The following is a 25,854-nucleotide window of genomic DNA, read 5'->3' on the forward strand; positions in this document are numbered from 1 at the left end:
TGAATATCAACAAAAACACAGTTACTATTTTATTAGCGAATTTGCTGCTTTGGTTCTGAGAAGAATCTCGAATTCGATAGTATATGAATGGGTGCGTATCCGTGGTAGTTGACAGCCCTGAGATTTTCCCAGCAGGGAGAAGAGCAAGCGAGGGGGTTCCGTGTTGCTCGAGGATTTGTTGGCCGACGGAGAGATAAAATATCAGGCGACCCCGCGAGCGAGTTGAATGATGAACTGTTCAATTGGAAAGAATCTTACTATTTCATCAACTCAGCGACTAGTCAACTTCGTCGACTGTGGGCCCGGCACTGGCGTTGTCCCCAGCGGGAGGGGCTCCAGGTGCACCTGGCATGCCACCGGGCATGCCACCGGGCATTCCTCCAGCGCCATACAGTTTCGTGATGATCGGATTACAAATCTTCTCGAGCTCCTTCTGCTTGTGTTCGTACTCTTCGGCTTCGGCGAGCTTGTTCGCGTCGAGCCATTTGAGGCAATCCTCGATACTGTCGGTGACAGTCTTCAGATCATCCGCTGAGAGCTTATCTTTGAGCTTCTCGTCCTCGAGTGTTGTCTTCATGTTGAAACAGAAACTCTCGAGACCGTTCTTGGACGACACGCGGCCCTTTTGTTTTTCGTCTTCGTCCTTGAACTGTTCAGCTTCCTTCACCATCCTCTCGATTTCGTCCTTGCTGAGACGTCCCTTATCGTTGGTAATTGTGATGTTGCTCTGCTTACCGCCAGCCTTGTCGGCAGCCGTTACGTTCAGGATACCGTTGGCATCGATGTCGAAGGTCACTTCGATCTGAGGAACGCCGCGAGGCGCGGGCGGGATGCCGGTCAGCTCGAATTTCCCCAGGAGGTTGTTGTCCTTAGTCATAGCTCGTTCCCCCTCATAGACTTGAATGAGCACGCCGGGCTGATTGTCCGAGTACGTGGTGAATGTTTGCGTTTGACGGGTGGGAATGGTGGAGTTCCGCTTGATCAGGGCCGTCATCACACCGCCGGCGGTTTCGATACCGAGGGACAGAGGAGTGACGTCGAGCAGCAGGAGGTCCTGGACGGCCTCGGATTGATCTCCCATCAGAATGGCAGCCTGAACCGCGGCCCCGTAGGCGACGGCCTCGTCGGGATTAATGGATTTGTTCAACTCTTTGCCATTGAAGAAGTCCTGCAGGAGCTTCTGGATTCGCGGAATCCGGGTCGAGCCTCCGACCAGGACGATGTCCTGGATGGCGGCTTTGTCCATCTTGGCATCGCGCAATGCCTTCTCAACTGGCTCCAGCGTGGAGCGGAACAGGTCGGAGCACAGTTCCTCGAAACGCGCGCGGGTGATGTTCGAATAGAAATCCTGTCCGTCGAATAGCGAATCGATTTCGATCGATGCTTGAGTCGAAGACGAGAGGGTCCTCTTGGCGCGTTCGCAAGTTGTTCGGAGACGACGGAGAGCTCGCTTGTTTGTGGTGAGGTCCTTCTTGAACTTGCGCTTGAATTCCTGCGCGAAGTGGTTAACCAATCGGTTGTCGAAATCTTCACCACCGAGATGGGTGTCTCCCGCGGTGGACTTCACCTCGAAAATCCCGTCCTCGATGGCCAGCACGGACACATCGAAAGTTCCGCCTCCAAGATCGAAAATCAGGACGTTACGTTCACCCTGCCCCTTCTTGTCGAGACCGTACGCGATAGCCGCTGCCGTCGGCTCGTTGATGATTCGGAGGACGTTGAGACCCGCGATGGTTCCGGCGTCTTTCGTCGCTTGACGTTGAGAGTCATTGAAGTACGCCGGGACGGTAATGACCGCGTTGGTCACGTCTCCGCCCAGGTAGGCTTCGGCAATCTCTTTCATCTTGATGAGAACCATCGATGAAATTTCCTCGGGGAAGAATTGTTTGGTCTCGCCCTTGTATTCTACCTGGATCTTCGGCTTAGTGTCGACGTTGACCACATCGAAACTCCAGTGTTTCATGTCGGATTGGACTGCGGAGTCGTCGAAACCGCGGCCGATGAGACGTTTAGCATCTGCAATAGACGAGAAATTACGTTTGAGATCTTTTCGAGTTGGCTGCAGGTCCTCTTCGATAGAAGTTTTCAAGGCTTATTTCCGAGTGAACATGCGTATTCGACAAGAAGAGGATGCATTTGAGACGTCGAAACTGGGAAAGACCGACGAGCTACAATTGCACCGCGTTTTCGATTGAAAGACGAAACCGCAGCTCATCAGAGCACACGAGACAAGCGGGCTGAAATATTCCGGAAATACGAACAAGCATGACGTATTCGATGAATGGATTCCCGCGTGCAGAACAATGCTCCGAGAGCGCTCAAGTGAACTGAGGATGATGCACGCTGCGAATGGTACTTGGAACGCGCACGTGTTCCGGAGCGAGCCGAGGAAACGCCCGCTGCTATGTCAAGCTCCTCCCGGGAGACCACGGTGGAATAGCGGGGCGCCGGGCGTAGTTCCTCCATTAGACTCACCGAAAACTGTGTTGGACGGATTCATTGCCACCTGATTCTTTGCTGCATCGCCGATCAGTCGCTCGGTGTCGGTGAAAGCCACATAGGAAGGCGTTGTTCGATTCCCCTGCTCATTGGCGATGATCTCGACTTTGCCATGTTGGAAAACTGCCACGCACGAATACGTCGTTCCCAAGTCAATTCCGATCGCTTTCTTGCCCGACATGCTTCCTGAAATGATGGCGGGTGTGGTTTGCTTGACACTGCGCTGTGGGTGACACGGTGTTTTATAAAAGTCGATTCAATCCGGGATATGAGAAAATATGACGTTGTGCGCTCGCGAACGGCTGCACCCACGAATTTCGCACGATCGGGATCAGCGGAGAGGTCGCAGGCGCTCGAACGCGACACATGCGAGCGAGGTTTCGGAAATTCGACACGGTAGAGGTTAGAGGCGATTGACAGCGACGCGCTGTTGGATGTACGGCCCGGGGGATAACTTACTGCTTGATGTGCGGATGAGGTTGTATGAATAAATTAAATCCGAGGCGGCTCAATGTTCCGTCCCTGAGTTTTGATGCCTCGCCGACGATCCTCCAGCAACAATCAACGAACCAACAATCTGACCGGCAGCCGGCTCTTAGTTTTATGAGACGAGCTGCTGACGTCACATACGAGGTTTCGAGAATGTACGATTTTCGGCGACGGCTAGCCAATCCTCGGAGGAGTTCTCGGCGCCAAATTTCGAAACTTCTGTCGTTCCCGCCCAACTGCTCCAGCGGCAGATTTGAATTGATCCTTGAGCGAAACGTCTCCGATGCAACGAGCCCCACTCCAGATCCCATGTGTGCGTATAAAGGGGATGTGGACGAGATATGACCTTCTCCTCCGATTTTGGAGGGGCCAACGGATTGAATGATTATGTCGGGTGGGGTTTTCGAGATCAGAATCGGTGTCGAGATTTGATTGCTCCACCGATAGAGCTGTTCTTACCGTAGATGCTGGACGTTTGCTCCCCTTTCGTCCATTCCTTGCCGCGTAGTTTTTCCCAGAGATTCGCGGGATGAGCTTGAACATTCCTCGTACTCTAGCAGGGAGCTTGCCCACAGCGGGTGATTTGTACAATAAGTCGAATCGCATCACCTGAGTAAAGGCGTGTCTGTCCCACGGACGAGACAATGGCAGAGAATATCCACTCGTTCTCTTTCATTGAGTCAATCTGGATTGCCAAGTCTGGGGTGCGAATGGGGTCCTATCGAAAAAAGCATCATTTCGATCCTGTCGGAGAAAACAGTCTCCTGTGCACCCGTGAGGAGGATGGCGAGCAGTTTCGGCATGTGCTCCTCTCTCGGGAACAGGAGCACTCTGTACCCGAGAAGCCATCATCCGCAGTTTCATAGAGTCCCATCTCCAGGTCGATCCTGTGAAATCATCGATTCCGTACGAGATCATGATGCCTCTCGTCGCACAATTGCATGCTTTTCTAGGGGAACTCGCAATGAGCCTTCATTAATCGGAGAGTGAGTGATCTCTTGCATCCGAGGCGAACCCCTCGAGAAGTTCCTCCCGATCGTTCACGTGTAGACCCTAATCTACTCAGGTAGCGCCCGGCAACAGCCGAGCGATGCTTGCCCACTTGGAAGAAGCCGCGTCTCCAATCCGTCATGGACCTGTAAATGTACTCCGAGGGAAGGAGCATCGAATGTGCTCCGCATCGACGAGATGTGTGAAATGGCTGTTTTTCTACGGAGCGCGCTCGTCCCCTACCACCGTCACCGGTCTAGCAGAGCAAGTTCTCCAACAACACTAATGCCGCTCACAGGCCTCCGCAGCTTTGCGCCAAACAACACGGAGATAGTTTCCCGACCTGATTCGCCGGCTCCGAGATGATGCTTGTCCCTGACGATGCGCGAGGGAAGACGAGGAATTTTTTCTCGTATGCTAGCAGAGGTCCTCTGGCATCCTCATATGGATAAATTTTGACTCATCTTTGACGGAGTCCTCGAATTCGACTCCCGAGCCGACGATCCGAATCATTGATCCGCGAGACCTCGCTGACAACCAGTCTGTCCAAGCCAGTCAACTCACGCCTCGGACGCATCCTAGGGCGGTCCGAATGTCCGGGTGGGGGAAACTCCTCTTAGCGACTCAAACCATGTATCATAGGAACCTAACGGGCTCCGGTCCAGTCCTCCGAACTCGGAACTTCTGGAATGACTTCTTCCGATCAGGACTACAGGATGCTCTATGAACTTCAGAATCAGAATCCGAACGAGGGGACACCGAGCGCCCGGAAATACTGGTGAGTTCACAATGACGATTGAGAAAGTAAGTTTTTCATTCAATCAGAATTGCTCCGAGATAGGGAGGCTAGGCTCCCAAATCATACGCCGCGGGAGCCGATCCAGAAGACTCATGTCAGTCTCATGGACTTTGAGTTTTAAAAGAATCCCGACATCGATTTGCTCAAGTAGGCTCGCCAGGCTCAGCTTCCAGGATCGAGCGCCATGCCGACCCTCTAGGCCAGGGGTGTCATATCCGTGGCCCTCGGACCACATGTGGCCCGCGAGGTCTTTTTTGCGGCCCGCGAGGTCTTTTTTGTGGACCGCAACTATCTCCCGACATTTTCGAACCCGACCATTTCGAATGAGTGCTTGGACATTGAATAAGATCGGTGGGATTAATCCCTCCGTAATACCGAACAAACGAGTTTTCCCTCGATTCCCGGAGGCTGGAAAATCATCTTTCCAGGGCCGATAGGCATATATTCTCCGTTTATACGAAAGTGAAGAAAGTGGCCCGCGAAAAATTCAAGTCTGACACCCCTGCTCTAGGCCTTCCGTTGTCTGGATACAAAGAATGTCTCTCTCGTGCATTCTTCCAACCTAGACAAGCCGCTGAGGTCGGAAGCGTGTTGCAACAAATCAAGTCGTGTTCCAGGAGGGTCGACGACACGTAGTGTAGTGAATAGCTTAGTACGCAATGATTTCAATCGCAACATCGCAAGGACGAGGATGCCAGGACGGAATGATCCGTCAGATACTCCAGGCTTCCGCCAGCTGAAACAGGCGCCTTGCCGAGGTGGCTCACATATCTTTTCTCCGGACACGGAACTTGAGAATCGCCCAAAATGAACAATTGACTGTCCACATACGGGTGGTGCATCACCGAAGCTGATTTGATCCAGAACATCAGCGAAGGATCCATGCTCAGGATATGGATCATTCCGAATAAGGAGATTGATCGCATCGTCATCCGTCTCGATGGTCTCCTCGGTACCAAGCAGATTGCCCACCGGACCATGAGTCCCCGACAGAGACGAGTAATCTGTTATTTCGAATCCTCTTCTATGAATTTCTTCATCGGGTCACCTCCATGGCTCTTCCTTTCCATACCGCGCGAATGCGTTCCACCCTGCAAAAGCTTATCATGACTCAAAGTGACGTGTGACGGAAAAGTTTTCCGCCTGAGAGGGGAGAATATGGCCTGGGTCGCTCGTTCCCGACGGTTCACTTCAACGTCAGCAGAAGATGGAAGAGGAAACGCGGAACCCGCGCGCGAAGATCTGTGGCATGATATCCACTGAGTCTGGAACAATTTTCCTATCGTCGGGGGACTGAGCAGGCATGCACGAAGTCGTGCGAGGCATATGGAGTTCTCGGCTATGAATTTGAATAAGCATGGAGTTTGTCCGGATCGTAAGGAGGGTTGGGCAGCTCCGGTTTCGGCCTTTCGATCGGTTCTCAAGCCGGGGGATAAAACGCTTGCAGAAATTTCTGCAGCCATACACCGAATTGATGAAGAACCGTCCCAGAACGACATGTCGATCGAATCATTGAGACAAATAGTGGAGATCAGCACTCGCCTTCATCGAGGCCTGCTTCCCCTCAGGCAGGCGTATCCGAATGGAAAATATATTGTCGTTTGCTTGCTTTCTGTCGCAGCAGATGCGCAACGAATAGATACCCATCCAGAGGGCAATATCATGAACTCCCTGAAGTTTCGACGGCCTCCATGAAGATGAAAATCAAAATCGCGAATATTCCCCACGTCCATCGACGCGAGGGGCCGTCGATTTGTAGGTGTTCTAAATACCCACCCATTCATCGGTCAGACTTTCTACCCGCGTTCTGGCGGCTCCCTCTTCCAAGCTATCTATATATCTATTTATCGATGCTCGAATGCGCAGCTGACCATCTTCTGTTGTTCGATTTGACTTCTGGGATAGTCGCATCAGGAAGAGACTTGTTCACTCGCAGCGAGGACCGGTTCCGAAATGTCGTCAGCTCCCCGTTATAAAAGCCGCGCCACGGAACCCCGGCTTGAATTTTTTGCAACATGAAAGCCTTCCTGATCTTGTGCTCGGCGCTAGCAACTCTGTCCTCGAGGGCAGTGGGCCAAGAGCCCATCGCTGCCGATAGAGAAGGTGAGTCCGCTTCAGCTCGATGCATCGATTCTCTTGATGTTTCGGATCGTCGCCAGCTCCTGTCCGAGGCTGAATCGCACCTTCATGGATTTTGTCAGGGAGAAGAATTGAAATCCGAATGAGTCCGAGGTTCTATAAATCAGACTTTCCCGTGTGATCTATATTGCCCTCGGTTGAGAAAAGTAGGCCGACTACTTCATTTGTTCCGATAAAATCCTTTGCAGCCGAATGCATCGCCAATATTACGAAGCTATTGGAGTACTTCAAGGAGGAGTTCCCGAAGCAAGTTCCAGATGTCATTGACATCAAAGGGACAGGTCGAAAGCCAGGAAAAAGTGCTATGCTCCTGACAGGATTCCAAGACACTCAACTTGTGACTCCAGAGAAGCTGGTGAGTACAGCATTATGGTAATTCGTAATAATAGTGACTGGTGTGGTCTGGGAATGCGGGGTGGAAAGCTCGATATGGAGTGCTCAAGAGTCAATCTCCTAGGAATGTACGAACCAAACGACGGTGTCCTTCATCGTCCCGATCGAGGGACGCGCCGCCGTCTACCTGGGACCCGCGGTGAGACCTGACGTGGCCCGCACGTACTTCAAAGCCACCGTGAAGCTTGCCGGGACATTCAACCTTCTGAAAGGGCCATCCCTAGATAAAATCGAAGTTATAAAAACAGCCCTGGACAATGTGCAGCTCCTCGAGGCCAGTGCTCGTGAATCGAATCAGGTGAGCCTATGTCTTCCCCGTAATTATTATCATTCCGATGTTGTATTCGAGAAACGCATCGTGATTTTCGCGACTCTCCTCAACCTCTGGTCAAGAGTTCTGTAGACTCCACAGTGTAGGGAATGAACTAGTAGAGAATGGAAGAAAACTGAGCTCAATTTGCAGTCTTTCCAGCCCGCCCAACAATTCGTTGCGAAGGTCTGCTCGTCCCTGATTAAGCGCGCCCTCTCGAAAGAAGTCCCCGTGATCACGAGGAACTCGATCGGAAAGTCTCTCGTAGACCTCCAGCAAACCTTCATCAACTCTTCGGTAGCGGCTCTCGAGAAACGAGGGATCCAAATCTACAAACTGCTCGAAAGTATGCTGAAGACGAATAAGGAAGCCGCGAAGAATAAGGACAAGGACCAACAGGACAGACCAATCACAACTCAGGATCTCCTCACTCGGAAGAGGAACTCTCACTGAAGGGAGCGTATATGGGGATTAAAGTTGGGCGGGGTATTTATTTAGGTCCAAATAAATCATGAAAGGACGTTCTGTTTATTCGCTTAGGACGTCATTCACTTGTTTGACTACTCGATCCGACGACTCGGATTTCCATCGCTCGAGGCTGCTTCCTCAATAAGGCAGCCAGCTCCGCTTTGTCGGATCGAATCGTGGTAGACGTCCGATCCGGAAAATTTTGAAATGAGGACACCCGGTCGAACGACGCAGACGAACAAGCGATGCGCGCCATCACGGAGCTGCTTCTTGACCGGCATCTTGACCGCACAGCTGGAACTTTCGAGTGGTCATTCCAAGTCCATCAAGCCTGCGCGAGAACTGCTTCCTGAATCGCTGACGACGATATCTTGAACACGTCAAGAAGCGTTGACGGTGGTCCGGACCGGGGGAGGTCTCTCACGCAGAGGTGCGCGACCACTTTGATGCCGTCCTCGTTCTTCACGACCGACGCTACGGCGTCGCCGATACCTCCTTCAAAGGAATTGATGAGATCCATTTAGAACCGACAGTCGGAAGACGAGCGAAGTTCCCGGAAAGCAGGCTCCCCGGAACTTACCCTCAGGGTAGTGATCTTCGACAACAATGATTTTTCCCCCGCATTGGCGAGCGTTACTCAAAATGGATTGGCTGTCGATCGGTTTCACAGAGAAAATATCCATGACACGAATTTGGGTCCCCTGTGAACGAAAGAAAATGTCGTCGATAATTCTCCAGGCAGCGAACAATTCCCATAAAACGGGAAAAAGAATTGGGATTCCCACTCTGGAGATTTCTCGATGAACGAACCTTCTTCTGGAGCTCCCTGGCCGCCGCAAGAGCTTCGTGAAGCGTTACTCCAGCTCCGATGACGAGAACTTTGTCGGAATCGGACTGCAGCACGACCTGGGCTTTCCCGGCAGCGAATTGGGTCGAAGCGTCATACAAAACAGCTGTGGCCGGTCTCGATGTTCTGATGAAAACGATTCCCTTGTAGTTTGCGGCAAGCTCACAAGCCCGTTCCGTGGACACGGCATCCGATGGGTAAAGGACAAGCGCTCGCGGAATCGAGCGAAACATCGCGAGATCCTCCAATGCCATTTGGGACGGGCCATCTTCACCTGCGGAGATCGGAACATTGAGCTGGTCAAAGACTATTCCGATAAGTCTCCGCTCGTATTCGAGAATTAGGTCCTGCCTCTCGCGTAATCGGACGAGCCCTCATAGAAATTATGATTAGTCCAAAGGAAGGGGTTCGAACCTATTGAGATGCCCGCATGAGATCCAGCACACTTGATATTCGCTTGAGAAATCGCGCCCATTCGCAGTTGGTCGAATGTTCGCGTGAAGAAGGCTGCGAAAGTGGAAACGAAAGGAACTGTTCTCGAACGAGTCCCACAGCCGATTGCAACGCCCACGAGGTTCTGCTCAGCGATGAAGCACTCGACGTACCTTCGGGGGAATATTCTTAGGGCGTCGAGTTTTTCCAATAAATCGGAATCAGATATGATCATGATGAGAAAATGGCCTCCAATATGAGGGCCAGGGTCGGATTCTCGACTTTCCCTCACCTGTCCGGATGCGCCTTCTTGAATTTGTCGGAGTACGTCGAGTTTTTGGTGTCGCCGTCCAGAGCGATCACTCGGTCGTTCGAAGATCCTAGTTTTGCAATGGCAGTGCCATAGGCAAGCCGTGTCGCGATCTGAAATATCATCCATACGAGATCGATCAGCTCCGAGCGCCCAACGACTTTGTTGCAGACCGTCGGGAATCGAAAACACCCGACGAACGATAGGGGAGGGGGGCAGGCGACTGCGAAGTTCGAGGGGCTTTCTGACCTTTTCGCCTAGCTGATATGACGGCGGCGACGAAAGTTTGATGTCCGAGATGTCGACTTCAGGCGCGTCGAACACGGGCGCCTCGGGTTTCAGGGTAATTTCTGAACCGGAAATCTGAGCTCGCAGCGCCTCGAGCGCAGCTGGAGCTTTGTCGCCCAGGGGCTTCCCGTGCCAGTTTTCCGCATCCTCGATCCCGTCTAACCCTTTTCCCTTGAACGTTTTCAGTAAGACAGCGGTCGGCTTCCCTTTGACATGTTGGGCCTCGTCGAACACCTTGCACAGAGCTTCAACATCGTGTCCGTCAACCACGATAGTGTTGAACCCGAATGCTTCGCACCGTGCTCTGTAGATATCCATCTGGTGTTGCAGGGGAGTGGCTTCACTCTGACCAAGACGATTTATGTCAAAGATGGCCACGAGATTGTCGAGATTGTAGAGCGAAGCGAAAGACATTGCTTCCCATATCGATCCTTCGGCAGATTCCCCGTCTCCCATTATGCAGTAGACGCGATAGCTGCAGCAAATCAATATGGAAATGTAGTTTGCGACCTGACCGGGATCATCCGATTCGAGGATAGGCCCGCCATCGTGAGTCCCGACCGTGAGTCGGAATACCCCAGTCGTCGTAGAAGGGACGTTTCAATGACAAGTGATTCCCGATCTCCAGCCGTCACATATCAAGGGAGACTCTCGTTAACGAGGATGATTGTCTTCTTCCCTTCGGAGTACTATTTCTAGAATGAGGGTCGTAATCACCTGGCTCTGTCAAAGTATTTCCCGGTGTAGGCCATTCCGGCGGCGCAACTCAGACCTTGACCGAGAGACCCAGTGGCCACATCGATGAAGTTCAGACGAGGAGTGGGGTGTCCTTCGAGATCAGAATCGATTTTCCTCAAATTCTTGAGCTCTTCTTCGGGGAACAGCCCAGCGAGAGCCCAGGCTGCGTACAAGATGGGGGCCGCGTGTCCCTGCCGGTGGCGAAACATCATCTCATGAGCGAACTCGATGCGAAAGCTCCCATAGATCAGAACGGACTCCACGTTGGCCGCTCGAATATCTCGAAAAGAATTACGTGCGCGCTGGCGGCGAAGATCAGGACAAATACCTTCGAGAGAACGAAACGATCTGAAGATGGATGCCGCGGTTCCTGCACGGAGTATTTCATGGTCTTGAAGAAGAGTACGGACATCACTTCGGCGATAGAGCAACATGTTGTCGGGTGCCTGAAATAGCGGAGTGCTCGAGAATCTTTTTTTTCTGTGCTCGACGTGTGAAGCACAATATTCGAAGTTGTGGAGTGAGATTTTGCTCCCAACTCTCGCGCTTCCGGGTATAAACAAAGACTCCACGACCTGGCGGGCATGGCAAGGTCAATCCGTCTCGAGAGTCGAATGATCGAGGACAAGAGCCGACCATGAGTTCGACCATCGCGCCGTGCTCCCGAACCCAGGGTCTTCTCCTCCAAGCATAGCTCCCTGATCCCTCGACCGACGCGTGCGAGCTCCCATCGCGCCGGTCGATGCCCTCAGCTCGGAGCAACCGGGCCCTTAATGAATTATGAGGGAGCGTCTGACATACGGTAAGAGCGTCAGGGATCATGTAACCACGATATAAGAATCAACTGGGTCGCTACGGCACGCTTGCAAGACGTTCGTGACGGCGCGATTGCTGGCCCGAATTCAGAGCTCCGCCAATCGAATGTGATTTCAGGTCAATACTCACCCTGAGTTGCTGCTCTGAGTTGATTCAATGCTCAGAATACGGAGCTTGTTTGCGATATCTCTCAAATCTTGAAGTTTTTTAGCGTCGGGTCGATGATATCCGGGCATTTTCGATTTAGGAGCGACTATCCACGTAAAGCACGCTTCCACTTCTTGCCGGTGTGACCAGTTTTCGTAAATATGTGCCTTGAGAAAGGGTCCCGGAGGGAAAGGACTGCGCCGTGTACGTCGACTGCTGACAGGAAAATGAACGGATCCGCGAATTCAGTCGGGAGGCCTCCCCGAAGACGAGTTATAAGGAGCATCCCAAGTTCTGCGTTTTCGAGGATGAGGGCCAAAAGAGGAGAAAGTTCTCCCGCCATGGGACAGCATGTTCATTCAGAAATACATAGAAAATTCCGCGCGGCGCTCATATCCACAAATGAGAGTCGACAAACGATGCTCGTTTCCACTAGAACTCGATGGCGCTTCTCCAGAACTTTCATGCGTCAAGAGAATAGACACCCACGCTGCCGTCACTATCAGGAATGAGGATTTCATTCTGTCTATGGGTGAGGGCGAGTAATTTTGTCGAATCGGATGGATCCCCGTTTTCTCCGCAGGGGAGGTTTTCTCGGGAATCGTGGTCGCGCATCAGCTTTTCTTATTGTTTTCCGTGCTGGATTGAGTTCGCCGAGTGGAGAAGAACCCCTAATACCTATGATACGAACCTAGAATGAATTGCACGATTGATCCATCCGATTGTATGCGACTTCCAATGAGCTCACCTATTTCCCGCCCCCTAGATCACTACGCCGGAGAAAATTCACGCCTCAGCCTACCAATAGATTCGCTCTCTCTCTTACAGCAACGAGCCCCTCAGGAGGCGCAGCCAGAACGCAAATGGAACTTCAAATCGCAATGGCCCGAGAAGTTGACATTAGTGGACGGATAGTACATAGAGTTTCGGGGAATACCGTCAATTAAACTGCGAAAAGTCTCGGCGGAGCTCCTTCATAGAAGGATTCTTGGTGCCGAGGATGTGACGCCAGCACAATAACATCTTGGCGGGAGATCTCACGAAGTGTCTCGACACGAGGTACCTCGGCAACGGGAGCTTACTCAGGCCCGCGTTGTCCAACCCGTTGATGTGATGAAGCGAAACATTCGCTATTTGGGCCATGAAACCTGGAGAAAGGAATTAGTGGTGACATCGTTCGTCCGACTTCAGTCGCTGACCACAGTGATTCCCGTTGCTTACCGGTGAAATAGACATCCTCTAAATGGAGAGGACGCTTTTTCAAATGGCGAGAAGTTTCCTTAGCCGTACGATGTAGAGCATCGGCTGCGGCTCGGTTCATGAAGTAGAGGGGACCCGCGGCGAAGGGGGGGAATCCCTTCCGTGAGTACTCTTCTTCGCTTATGTAGTATTTACTCGAGCGGTTGCGGTAAGGCTTCGCCCTTCGCTGAACGTGACCAAAAATCGAAGGTATCCGACGGAAGCTGGTCGAGTTTTTCGATGGGAACATGCGATTCTCCAAGAGAACATCTCGGAGTCTGATGGGGTTCACAAATGTGTCATCGTCTATTTTCACAAGGAGCTTCACGGAAGATGCGCATTTCTCCACGAAATTCAGCACGCTGAATGTTTTCAATGTCAAATTGTGGTATGTGTCCACGAAATCATACACAACTATATCCTTGTGCTGCACAAACTCGGCGGCGAGCTTCCTCGCATCGCAGCTCCTCGCTCCACCTTCCTCGGTCACGAGGCACCGACCGAGGAAGAACTTGATCGGTAGAACGCTCCCGAAAGTGTTCCGGATGGCGGTCCGGAGAAGGAAATTATCCGGAGATGAAAATATCGCGACAAGAACGGTGCGACGGAAATCGCATTCGGACGCTTTCCCGATCAGCTTAAGAAAGTCGAACTGCGATTTTCGATGCTCTCCCGAGTCGGGCTCCACGATTGCTCTCTCAAGTTCCGAACTTTTTGACGCTGTTCTCGATGCCGGTTGATAAGCTAGGAACTGTACGATGAACATTGTCGAACATAATAGGACGCTTCGAAAGAAACACGAAATATTTGCAAACCTCATGCTCCACGTCCGGAGTTTCCCATAGCTCACTCGTGGGAGAACCAGTAGAAACTTTGCGATAGCTTGAACATGACGCTCGTATCCGAACGGGACTCATGAAGTGCCGACCAGCCGCCCACTCGCTCGCTCGTTCGGGCGCACCTTGTAACTGAAATTGCCTCGCGTGATCGTGAACAGCAGTCGAAGCATCAGACGGATGTAAGTCTTGTTTTGTATTGCTAAATGTCGTTTTCGGTAGTTTGCATTCGCGTGAGTCCCCAAATAAGGTTAAGTGATTCCAGTAAATAGAAAACCGGTCGGAATCCCAGCTACGATCTTTCATATTCTGTTGCGCTTCCGAAACAGCGCAATTCGAGTCTTGCTCGCGCCATTCATCAATTGCCGTTGTCGTGAGGACATCCCCCGCTCCATAAGGACGTATGATTCTCGGCCATCATCGCGTGCTTCAGGACTGGGGCTCGGATGCTCCGTCAGGTATCGAGTTCCGTTGGGAATCCTCGGAGTCCTTCGGATCTGATCCCTGATCCGGGTTCCGTTGACTGCTCTCACCCGACTGACACGATGAGGATCGCGACTTGGGGACTCGCGACTTGTCAGATCGGAAACTCTTCTCGACGAGTATCCGTACGATCCCGCAATATCGTAATCCGATGATTATTAGACAGAGATCCTGATCCGAGGCGACCGTTGACCGCGGAATCATGGACGACGGGGCTGTTTCTTGGGACGTACGATTCGACCGATCGGGACCCGGGAGCCGCCCGAGCTCTGGCTCGCTTCATCAGAGCGAACTCCTGCTCCTAGATACCTATGTCTAGTAGAAAGAGAAGAATCCTGGCTCTGGTTGCGCTGTCTTGGTGGAAGGCATTCGCCCCTCTGCGCGAGAGTCTGACATAAGCCCGACCGCCGGCTGCCGGAGATGTCGGTCAAAATTCAAATCTGGCGCGCTCTCCTTTGCTTTCGTCAACAAACTCGGATACACAGTCACCGGAACTTTGTTCGGAACGCGTACAATTTCTTGCAACAAGCACAGTTGTCGTCCGCTGGAAGTCTGAACCTAACCTTTACCCGAGGGAGATTGTCTGTGAATCTCCGTGACGCAGGGTACTCAGGAGATCTGCCACCTGTGTCGTGACCAGCGCCACGGGCTCAACCCGAAAACAGAGCGCCTTAAGCGGCGACCGGGACCACCATCCCACGATTCCTCTGCAGTTCGGGCGACCAACCATGTAGTCGATCATCGGGTAGTACTTGGCGAAGAAGAAACAGAGGAAGCGACCGTAGCAAGGGACACAAGCGACCTGATCCTACCGGGATGTCTGACGCGCGGAAGATTCTGTGATACATGTGGAATTTATTGTGCTGTGGGCCATGTAGCATCGAATCTACCAAGCAGGATATGAATCGAACGATGGAAACATTCAGTGAAATTGTCGACTGTCTGCAGTTCAACACTATCATTCCCGGCTGTCTGTACTTCGTGAGTTGCACAGCTGATGTCGCAGTGAAGCTGCGCGCTCAGAAGAAAGTCACGGTGTTCAGTATCGACGAGGAGCTTGTCTACGAGAGCTTTTTCAATGACTTTGGACCGCTCAATTTGTCGATGCTCTATCGATACTGCGGATGGCTGCAGAAAAAACTCGCGAATGCCGCCAAATTACAGCGAAAACTCGTTCATGTGTGTGACACCAAAGCACAGAAGAGGGTGAATGCAGCTTTCCTCATGGGTGCCTTCCAAGTCATCCATCTGAATCGCACCAGTCGAGATGCCTGTGAGGCACTCAAAGCTACGGAGCCTTATATTCCATTTCGAGACGCAGCTGTGGGCCGGAGTACGTTCCCTCTGATGCTGGAATCGTGCGTGTCCGCGATCGAGAAAGCCCGCAAGCTCGGCTGGCTAGACTTCGGGAGTTTCTCGTGCGCGGAGTACGAGTTCTACGAACGTGTTGAGAACGGAGACCTAAACTGGATTCTGCCGAAAAAAATCCTCGCTTTTTGCGGACCTCATAACGTTTGTCGGACCGAGAACGGCTATACTTTACACTCGCCTGAAACCTACTTCGATTACTTCCACAAAAATAAAGTCACGGACGTCGTACGTCTCAACAAGAGAATGTATGACTCGAATAAATTCACCGAGAACGGTTTCAACCACCACGACCTGTACTTTCTAGACGGCGGCGTTCCCAGCGAGGAGATCATGCTGAAATTCATCGAAATTTGTGAAAACGCCCAAGGCGCCGTCGCCGTTCATTGCAAAGCGGGTCTGGGTCGCACAGGAACCCTCATCGGATGTTATATCATGAAACATTACAATCTTAACGCCCAAGAAACGATTGCCTGGCTGCGAATTTGTCGTCCTGGGAGCGTGATCGGAGGCCAGCAGATGTGGCTGCGGAACCGAGAAGAATTCCTGCACAATCTGCGGAGCAACATGATTTCGAATAAGAATGTGATCCAAGTGAAATCGGACGACGATCTGAAGAACGTACGGGAAACTAGGTGGCCGCGAAGAGCGACGAAGAACCGGAAACTTGAAGACGACATCCTACAATGCGTTGCCGAAATTAAAATAGAGTCGAAGCAAATTCTAGAAACACAGGGCGATCGACTAAACCGAGTGAAAGCACGACGTAAATTGGATTCGAAAGTCGACAAACTCTGACAATTAGGCCGCCCTGTCGGGATGACCACGCGTAGTAAGATCCGGCCGCGCAAAACCGTCAAACCTTGCCGAAGCTGCCCAGGCTGTCAAGTTTGAAGATGTTTCCCCGACAGGCGGCAACCAAACGCTCTGAGGTGCAATATGCCGAGTCGAATCTCAACATACCTAGGTAGCTCTATATCGAGGATTTTGTGACTGTACACTCGTCATGTAAAAATAGACTATTGAATCGATCCGACTGCACCGGAAACTTATTACGGATCCATCCCAAAATGATCACAACGAGGACCTTGCATTTTATCTCGTTTGGTCACCAAGTTCTTCATGGTGCTCGGACTGCCAGCGGTCCACCGATATAGACGACCCCATCCGCAGAGCCCTGAGAGGACCCTCGCGAGCGCATCCTGTGACGGAGCGGATTTCCGACCTCCGTGCAAGACGAGGGGTCTCTGCGAGAATTTCATTGTACCGCACCGGTTGCGAACGCGCGTGAATTAACCCTCTGGAGAAGGCGCGCCGATGGGAGGCAATGAAATGGAGAGCATAGAAATGTCTTACTGTTTTCCGTCAACTCGGTATTGTTGAGCTCTGAGTGCCTGATGACTCGGATATATCTAATATAAGGAAATGAAACACAGCAAAGGAATTCTAATGGAGATTCAACCTGAAATCATGGAAGCGGATCCCCGCTATCGATGGATCGGAGGATCCGAGAGAGTTCTAGAGGCTTTTCGCTGTTTCTTGGGATTCGAAAACTGTAACATGATAGATTCGATTTGGATTGACGGAACTTGTTACGGAGAACCGATTCCATCGGGACAGAGGGAAATTCGAGGTTCAGCAAAGATTGAGGCGTCTGGCAATCAGGATTATCCTTGGCGAAAAGCTTCGAATAAAATTTGAGCTCTTCAAATCACCGCTCCGTGGTCTCGAATTACTAGTAATCTCGTTGCTTTCCTCCTAGGATAAGTAGTCCCGAAATCTTCGAAGTCAGGAAATTTCTATGTTGGAAATAATTATTCTCGACATACCTAAGCTTCGTGCGAAGAGTGCCGGCCACGAATCACGGCACTCGAAGCTTCATCTCTGTCACTGTGCTTCATGTATCCTCTAGAATCCTCAGTGCTCGGCACTCGGCAGCTATTCGAAAAGCCGACGCAGCGTTTCCAGTGCGCCCCTGATACTATCCCAGCATTCGCAGCGCTGCCAAATTCTCGCGGAGAGATTGAAACATGCTCTTCATTTTTTCCACAGAAAGAATCGCTTTATTTCCTCTTTTTGTATCAGAATGGGAATTCAAGAATAAGTATCAACCTTGAGTCAAAGGCTTGAAGGTATGAAATTAATCACAGTGCAAGGGGAGGCGCCGGTGCTCCGAGTTACGTAACAATAGACATTCCGGGAAATTATCGTCTCATAATCATCCGAGTAATTTTTTCTCCGCGCATTGTATCCCCAATCAAGACATACGAAAGAATCCAGGATGAAAAAGTAGTTACATCTCTCTTCGGACAAATGCATGGAAAATTCACATCGCTCTTCGCGTGATATCGCTCGGGGCTCAACTCAAACCTCGAGTGGAGAAAGTAAATCGCTCTAGAGAAGTTCCATTATCCTGAACTCGATGAAGAGCTATGAAAAAAGAATCGATATCAGGAGACGGTTCCGGTCTTATCGCCCCTCGCGGTCGTCCTGATACGATTATCCCGTACTTTGAAGGAAGTGCATCTATCCTACGATCAGAAAATGCTCCGAAGCATCGACAAGGTCAAACTGCAAGGAAAAATATCGTTTTCATGGACGACGTGGGAGGGAAGGAGGGGACGAGTAGGTAGCAGGAGGGGCATATAACTACGGTGATACGATATCGTGGGAGTGGGTGGAGCCTTATAGGTCATGGGATTCTCGAGTGGAAGATCAAAGCACATCATTTGAGCAAGCGGGTTCAGAGATCAATTCATTCTCTGAGCGGACGGCCAGAACATAACACGATTCCTCCTTTCGATTCTCGAATCGCGAGGGTCGCACGATGCTGCGACACAGGGCGAACACCGATGAGAACAAAGCTCCGAGCTGAGGTCCGTACAGAAACTTCTGCTTGATTCCTCTCATACGTGAATGAAAAATAGAGTGCATCGTGTTACAAATATGAAGATATCTAACTTCAAGGAATGTCGCCAGTAGCGCTGATCTGGGAGGCACCTGATGTCGTGGACGGGAATCGAGCAACTCCATCCAGCGGTGCAGTTTTTGGTAAACAAATGGCCTTTGTAGGCAGATCAACTTCACAGTTGACGATGGCGTGGAACCCGAACTCCAAAAATCCGAGAAAATCTCGGGTTCAATCGCCAGCAGAAGTCCGTTTGGATTCGCGGTAAATCTCCACGCTGTCCGAGCTGACATTCGTTCCAGCTCATGCCGAAACGCATCTACTTTTCGAAATCTTATTCAACTTGCGAATCAGGAGGCGTAGAATCCACAACTTGCTTTTCCCGAACTGTCGATGCGGCTACGCATGAAAGCTAGCGAAGCTCATCTAATCAACTCTTAGCATCAACGGAACACGCCATAGAAACTTGAATTTGTGGTGTCGACGTTTCCAACTCCACGGCAAATCTTATCTTGGACGAAGTAATCTCACTAGACCGAGGACCTCTCTAGGCTCGTCGTTCCCTCTACTCGCGGTCCTCAGTTCTGTGAGTGCATAATGGGTTATGAGTATAATGTCTCATTAGTGATTTTTACAAACTGCTTCTTCACAAACCTATCTAATCGAACTCCTTGAAATTCTTGCCCTGGCCGAGCGAACTGCCGGGGCTCGTCCTGGAGCTCCATTGCTCCGCTTGCGCTGCTACACAAGTACCTCCTCATCGATAGACAGAACTCGATTCTGCCCATAGAAATGGTTATTTTCGTTGTAACTACCGATGTTGTTCGGGTGTATGTGCATTTTTCTCTGCGGGTTCATCTTCACTTATCAATTATCATTAGTGCTCGCAATGTAAACCTGGTCAACCACTTCTATTCGAGGTCTCTCCGTCCGCTCGATCGGCTCTGCGTCAATGATCTTCTTTAGCGTCAGCTGACATTGAGTCCCATTGGTGTAATGATAATAATCATAATATTACGCTGAGGAGGTGGTCTCACATCGGTATCATGGTGAATCGAGGAATGTTCAAGTGAGTAATGTATTCAATGATAATCGCTAGACGACCGGAAACCGATTCAGCATCGATATGGAGAAGACTGATGGTCAAACAGGCAGATAGTAGTCAGACATCAATCAACCAATCTGTCAACCAATCAATCAATTGATCAAAATAGTACAGGGTAAGTAGAGGCGAGAAAAAGCCAGTGCTTGTACGCGAGGTGTAAAAGCTGGACGTCGAGAGTTCAACAAAGGTCCACTCTTGTCGGAAAGTGCTTGTCCTTTCTCATGAAAACACCTGAATTTTTTTCGTTCCTCGAGTTTCTCACCGGTCGGCAAACTTCCCCTTCTGGGAGAAATTACTGAGTTTGAGAAGCTCGATGCAGGAAACCCGATTTCAATTTGATGGTTGTGTCAACAGTTCCCGATGTGATCGAAAGGAACGGCTTGTGAAGCTGAGGACCCAACCTCGTAACCGCACTCGTGAAACCAAACCAAACATCGTTTGTCTAAGCACTTGAACATCAATTCCGAGTGAGAAATCTAGGAGAACTCAACTCGATCTACTCAGAAGTTTCCTTTTCCAAGAGATGCAGCTAGAAGATCTGATGAAGATATTCAACTCCGAGAGAAAAGTCTGTGAGATATATCCTTTGTTCAGTGTGTGGAGCAGGGGTATGGGCGCAATCGGAGACGAGCTCCGGAAAACAGTAAGAACATCTAGGCTTTCCTCCAGAATCAGATTAGTTCCGTTCTCGAAATTTCCTCGTCCCCCGGAATCGCTTCTGGGGGACACCGATGTTTCATCGGCAGGTGTTCTGCAGAATCGTTCCCAATCGACAAGTCCTGAAGTCTCCGGTATGGTTCCCTCGATCGCGAATGAATTCTGAGTGCTCGGAAAATGTAGCCGAATTTTACGTCGTTGTGTCACGCCAAGAATTCCGCCGGGGACAACGCCCGCAACTCAATTTCCAACCGGATTTTGTAAGAGCTGGCCTTCAAAGCCTGTATGGCGTTTCGATGTTCTACCTATCGTTCAGCTATGGACAGGCTCATCACGAGGAGCTCTGGCCCTCGCAGCTGTTCCGAGGAAACAGCTCGGTTTCACTTTTCCCCTCATCTCTACATTGACAATCACAACCTTGTTGAGTGTGGGTTCACAACCGTTCCACGGACTGGAAGGTTTGTTGAGGTCCGACCTCGAGATCATACCTATAAAATAGCCTCCGGCCATCCGAGTGGTACGATTGATTTTTCTGGCCCAATAATCTCTCAAGCCCCCTTCTCGCTGGTATATCCCTGGTAGAGTCCCTTAGAGTTTTTTCGGGAAGCTGAGGACTGCCAGCTGAGGGCTGAATTTGAGGTCCGTCCTAATCTCCCGCTGGGATCTTCGTCGAATGCAGGAGCCTCCTCATTACCCCGTCGCATGCGGAACTTCGAGAGACGTACCACTCGACTGGCGGGAGTTTTCCATAGTCCAGTTCCGATTATGAGTTGACAGATTTAATTAGTGAGTATCATTTACGTATGCGGTTTATCATATCCGGTGTTTCCGCTTTTAGGTGTTGGGTATAGGCTCAATCTCTTACTTTTTTAACACTAGAGTGGTTCGCCTCGTCTCTACATTTCGTGCACTATTGTTTCGTTTCTCCGTGATCTTCAATCTTTCGAAGCAGGTTTTGTCTTCCATCGAGTTCCTCTGGATTCATTGATGTCACAAACTATACACTCGCGCTAAGCTAATTGGATTCGATGCCCTCGAATGCTGAACTGATTACAGCGCGTGCAGATGGGCAACAGTCCGGCACCGTGAACATCTTGAAGGCATACGGAGTTGGCGATTTTTTCCGCTCCTTCAACCCTCTCGGATCGAGATTGGAATTCGTAACGTTCAGTGCTCATTGTCACCGTAGGTTGCCCGTCTCCGATCGAAATCTGGCCAGCTCGACGGGTCATCGGAAGGCATCGATTCTTCGTTGGCATGAGGATCTTTGAAGCTTTTCAATGAGATCGATAAATATTTGTAGAACACAACAGCGGACAGGCAGCACAACCAGAATGCGATGCAAACTCGCCATTACCTAGCTCAGCTTAGTTCAAGGAGGTTGTGGCGGTCGTTTTTAGAAGAAACAGCTTTTTGTTGGCGAAAGAGTAGACTTTCCTTTTCTGCGTCTCTAAGTAGGTGAGCGCCTCTTGCGAGACCAATCGCGAAAATATTCACTCATCATCATATGCCAGCAGAGCACCATCAAGAAGCCGAGGATTGCTCTGCGAACAAGCGCGACACTCAGAGACGGAAGAAGACACGAAAGGAAGCGTTGCCCTTCGTTCCGGCAGCGCTCCCCCAATCAACTCCAGTTCTCACAACCAGGAACACATCGGTATGGCCGACGAAGCGTAGATGGGAGCCGAAGCCAAAAAAGCTTGGCGTCCTGAAAGCACCTTGTCCGGCGTACCGATAGGGACAACCTTCAGTCCGGACAAAGAAGAGTCCGGTTGCACAACGCGGAGCGCTAGCCCCTCAGAAAACGAGAGAGAGTGAACACCAAGGAAAGAATGTAGAAAGTTCACCGAGCCGAGTGCACCCGGAAGCCCGACCGAGCTCGGAGCCCGGCTCCGGGGCCCGGGGGTTTCGAGGCCGTCAAGTTTGCGTCTGCACCACGTAGCAAGCAGGTTTACGGTGTGAATACCGAAAACTGTGTTCGGTAGTTTTCAATCGGCAGCCTAGTATACAGGTTACGATGCTTGATCATACCGCTATTACCATATGAGTCCTGGAGTGGGACAAATACCATATGGTAAATATGTTTATTCGAGCGAAGCAGTACAACAGCAGTTCTCACGTCGATCGTCGGTGTTTGCACCGTTCGATCTCTACGAGTTTGTTCCACGTTGCGTGTTCAGGAACTGACTGATTTTTGTACCTCGATGTGGCCTATCTTGCGGACAGAAGTTTCTTAGCTACAAATCTCCTCGATATCCAAACCCAATATCGTCGAGCTCGAGATCTATCTTGTTCCCAGAGGAGTGTAAACTTGGATCAAGTTGAAGTTCAGTTTCTCTCGGGGTGGTTGGTAGCTCTTAAACACACGGAGTATATCACAACATTCGTACAGTCTGGTCTGTTTGCGCACAGACCAGGTTGCATTCTAGCGCAGGGGAAGGGGGCAATGTTCTCACAGTATATATGAATAAATATCTGTCGTGTGACGTAAGTCTGGCCTAGTAATTGCATCAGTAGGTGTTTGCGAGTTGCGGTGTTCGGCTAACTAAGTTTATGCAACGTTCTCGACGTAGTCGCCGTTGGGGATTTCAGCTTGTGAAGTTGAAACTTCGTTCGTTGATGAGTCTCCTAGCGAGGATAGGAGATCATCCCCAAGAGATTCGACGTCATCTCCGCTATCTGCGTCTAAGAGTTTGACTGGTTCCGGTGGAGGCCTTTTGAGACCTGTAAAATCATAGTAATCGCGGTCAGAGCGACCGCGGAAGATTTCCGGATGGAAGGGCAAAAAATTTTGAAGGCCGATTGTAATCGGTGAAAACGGCATCCTACGGTCTCCGGCAGTCTCGCTACCCACCGAAGATCATTCTCCAACTCAGAGATCTAGAGGCAAGAAAATCGACTCACTTGGAAGTTTCGAGGGCGGTTGCAGTTGCGGTAAGTCCTTTAGCGACGGAAGCGGTTTCAGTGGAGATAATTTATTGTTGTGACTCGTCGTGGTCGAATGCATTTCGACTGCTTTCTGAGATTCTGGTCGAGATTTTTCAGGTGATCGTGGCGGACTGAACACTGTTTTTTTTCGGGGCTCCTCTTCAGCTTCGAGCTGCTCGGATTTGGAACTTTCTTCTTTGTCGCCTCCTTCGTTGTCGAGTTGGGCGAAGAATGACTGCTCGGCAAACATTGTTTGCACGTCAACGTTTTGCCGATTTGTCGTTGTTTCTGTTTTTCGGGGATTCAGCGCCGAATTCACAACCGAGCTCAACAAAGGTTCCTCCAAAGAGGTTCCGATGTCCAGTTTCGCGGCTGTTTCTTTGCGATTCAAAAGCGTCTGTGGAGTAAATTCTCTAGTCGGAAAATGCAACCACGATGCCACGGCTTACGGAAGTGAGTCCACTACGTTCGAGAAGGGGAAAGCAGGAGCTTTAGCCGTTCCCCACGAGGCAAGGGCAGAAAGGGAACGGAGGGTCCTACTTCGACCAAGCGGACCTAATTCAATTCGTACCGGTAACAGGCTCCTTCCTCTGTACCTACTCCCGGCTGGAATGCAGGCTCGGCTGTTCCACTCGACGGAAAACCAAACAGTCGGTGGTCGACCGGTGGGTCGGGTGGGCGCAGCGCATGGGAGTAGCTTGGAAATTTCGTGGCTCAGGACTGGGTAAACTAGTCCACAATGCGCAGCAGGTCGACTCGCGGAGGATAACAAGCTCCGAAACACAGAGGAGAACCCGTCCAAGAGAAAACAGGGGGACATGGGTCAGTGTATGCGAGTTTTCGAGAAGGAAACAGGAGCCCTGCAGGAGCCCGAGCCAGAACGCTCATCGGGAGCAGAGGAGAGCTGTGGGGTTCGAGAGCGGAGTTTTCTGTCAAACGAGTCCGGGAGAGCCGGGATGCCTTTCGTTAGCATTGTTGACCCTCCCCCTCTTCGACTGTAACGAGCGCGTCCTGGACAAGATCTTCCTCCACGCTTCCGACCCCCACCTCGATCATCGAGGCCATCACCATACAAGATCACTCACCTTGGCCTGTACTTCTGCTTCGAATACGGACATGGTGAAATTTAGATCTAAGCATTGCAGCAAGTCCTTCACGAGGGACAGCGCTAAGCGGCCTTCTTCGTGGCCGCTGAATTGCAAGGCTCGCGATGGAGGCAGCTTTCCACGAAGCTGGTTCGAGTCATACAGAGCCTGGAACACCCGGGAGCGCAGTTCAGCCTGAAAAATCGCGGATCAGACAAATTAGGGCAAATGTATCGGTTTTGGAACACCTGGGCAAAATTCACGTTGATTCCTAGCTAATTTGAATGGGGGACCAGTTTTGGAGCACTACATAATAGCCTATGGGACAACATCGTGACCACTCATGGAACACGATGTTAAATCTCTACTTCGAAAACTAGTACGTGTTCCATAAGTGGTATCGTTCCAATGGCTCGATATGTACGTGTACGGAAAACGCCACGGCTACGGAAGCCAATAGTGAAGGCTCTGCTCCGCCCTCGACGGGGTACCTGATACGTACAGCCGGAGAACTCTCGCAAGCCCATTCTCGTACGGGGATCTCCATGCGTCAGGAGGGGGTGAGGCTCTCTGGGATCCATATGTCTTATACCGGCCCAATAAGATTCATTCATGAGCCCCGCGACTCTCTCGACTCGAAAACTCATTCCATTCTCCGATAAACCTCTGGAACGAGATCATTGGAGGAATCTCGTCGAGAACCCACTCACGCCGCTGGTGTGAACGTGGAGCGGGCACGGCCCCATGTCCGTCTCGCCCCGGGCTGAAACGAAGGTTCCTCTCGAAAAACTCACCTTGATCTTGCTGAGCGCTCCGGAGTCTTCAAGGAGCTGCAGAACAGCATCTCTCAGCTCGAGATCACCTTCCTCGCTGCTGAGAGCCATGCTCAACTTCGGCAAGCGGAATATACTATGATGGACCCATCAAGCCTTCACTGGGGTCCGGACCCACTACTTTTACCCCACACCGTTGCCATGGTAACCACGTTATACGACGTATGAGCTGCGGGTCCTCGCCGGGAAAATGCTCTCCGGATCCGGCTCGGAATAAATCGGAGTGCTCCCGAGAAGAGTTCCTGAAGGAGCCGATGAAACTCAGCGTAGGTCGCTCGCGCCTTTCTGGCTGCTTCTGGGCGACAATAACAGTGTCCGGCGATCGCGCGCTCACCGTTATTCGAATTTGGCGCCGAAATCGATTTTCGCGCCAATCGAGGAGACAGTCATGTCCGAGAGGCGTTTGAAGATCTCCTAAATCAGAAGGCTGAAGCAATGTCGGGGAGTCAGGGAGCTCGAGTGCTAGTGACCTGTGCCGGCCCTCCCATTTCCGGAATTCGATCGCAGGCGCCCTCTTATCCTCTCACTCTCGCCTCTCATCGATGAGCCGCGCTCCCAGGAGCAGCAGCTCTGCCGCTAGCCGAGTTCGCGATCGCTTATTCATGGAACGCTTCCGGATCTAAGAAACGAGGCGCGACACAATCAGGAGGAGCAAATTTATTGCGCTCACCGTTGGTCGCATTCCCCAACGGAACCAGATATCACTTCGGAGAAAAATCGGAACGAGCTCCGAGCTATGAAGTATGC

The 25,854-nt window shown here is 51.1% G+C and overlaps 5 protein-coding genes and 1 pseudogene across 5 annotated transcripts; 2 read left to right on the forward strand and 4 right to left on the reverse strand.

Annotated features, from left to right (window-relative positions):
- LOC100908744 (heat shock 70 kDa protein cognate 4) lies at window positions 1-3,096 on the reverse strand. The gene is made up of 3 exons (XM_003746600.2): window positions 2,959-3,096; window positions 2,476-2,685; window positions 1-2,016 (listed from the first exon to the last, which is right to left on the reverse strand). The coding sequence occupies exons 2-3, from the start codon at window positions 2,678-2,680 to the stop codon at window positions 278-280; spliced, it is 1,944 nt and encodes a 647-aa protein (XP_003746648.1). The 5' UTR covers window positions 2,681-2,685; window positions 2,959-3,096; the 3' UTR covers window positions 1-277.
- A 3,688-nt stretch (window positions 3,097-6,784) lies between these two features.
- LOC100904146 (uncharacterized) lies at window positions 6,785-8,072 on the forward strand. The gene is made up of 4 exons (XM_003746651.2): window positions 6,785-6,880; window positions 7,105-7,271; window positions 7,374-7,607; window positions 7,782-8,072. Exons 1-4 carry the CDS (start codon window positions 6,793-6,795, stop codon window positions 8,070-8,072), a joined length of 780 nt encoding a protein of 259 aa, XP_003746699.1. The 5' UTR covers window positions 6,785-6,792.
- A 50-nt stretch (window positions 8,073-8,122) lies between these two features.
- Window positions 8,123-11,803, reverse strand: LOC100908424 (transketolase). The gene is made up of 9 exons (XM_003746597.2): window positions 11,648-11,803; window positions 11,031-11,148; window positions 10,682-10,893; window positions 9,926-10,439; window positions 9,659-9,789; window positions 9,349-9,539; window positions 8,898-9,208; window positions 8,668-8,788; window positions 8,123-8,582 (listed from the first exon to the last, which is right to left on the reverse strand). Exons 1-9 carry the CDS (start codon window positions 11,752-11,754, stop codon window positions 8,413-8,415), a joined length of 1,875 nt encoding a protein of 624 aa, XP_003746645.1. The 5' UTR covers window positions 11,755-11,803; the 3' UTR covers window positions 8,123-8,412.
- An 801-nt stretch (window positions 11,804-12,604) lies between these two features.
- LOC100904287 (beta-1,3-galactosyltransferase 4-like) lies at window positions 12,605-13,670 on the reverse strand. The gene is made up of 2 exons (XM_003746652.1): window positions 12,887-13,670; window positions 12,605-12,813 (listed from the first exon to the last, which is right to left on the reverse strand). Exons 1-2 carry the CDS (start codon window positions 13,668-13,670, stop codon window positions 12,605-12,607), a joined length of 993 nt encoding a protein of 330 aa, XP_003746700.1.
- A 1,222-nt stretch (window positions 13,671-14,892) lies between these two features.
- Window positions 14,893-16,389, forward strand: LOC100904430 (dual specificity protein phosphatase CDC14B pseudogene; annotated as a pseudogene).
- Window positions 16,390-22,491: 6,102 nt separating this feature from the next.
- Window positions 22,492-25,158, reverse strand: LOC100904575 (FGFR1 oncogene partner). Its single transcript, XM_003746654.2, has 4 exons — window positions 25,069-25,158; window positions 24,275-24,469; window positions 23,166-23,586; window positions 22,492-22,985 (listed from the first exon to the last, which is right to left on the reverse strand). Exons 1-4 carry the CDS (start codon window positions 25,156-25,158, stop codon window positions 22,813-22,815), a joined length of 879 nt encoding a protein of 292 aa, XP_003746702.1. The 3' UTR covers window positions 22,492-22,812.
- Window positions 25,159-25,854: the final 696 nt, after the last annotated feature.

This window comes from Galendromus occidentalis, unplaced genomic scaffold (genome assembly GCF_000255335.2).
Source record: "Galendromus occidentalis unplaced genomic scaffold, Mocc_1.1 scf7180000077500, whole genome shotgun sequence".
Classification (NCBI taxonomy): domain Eukaryota; kingdom Metazoa; phylum Arthropoda; class Arachnida; order Mesostigmata; family Phytoseiidae; genus Galendromus; species Galendromus occidentalis.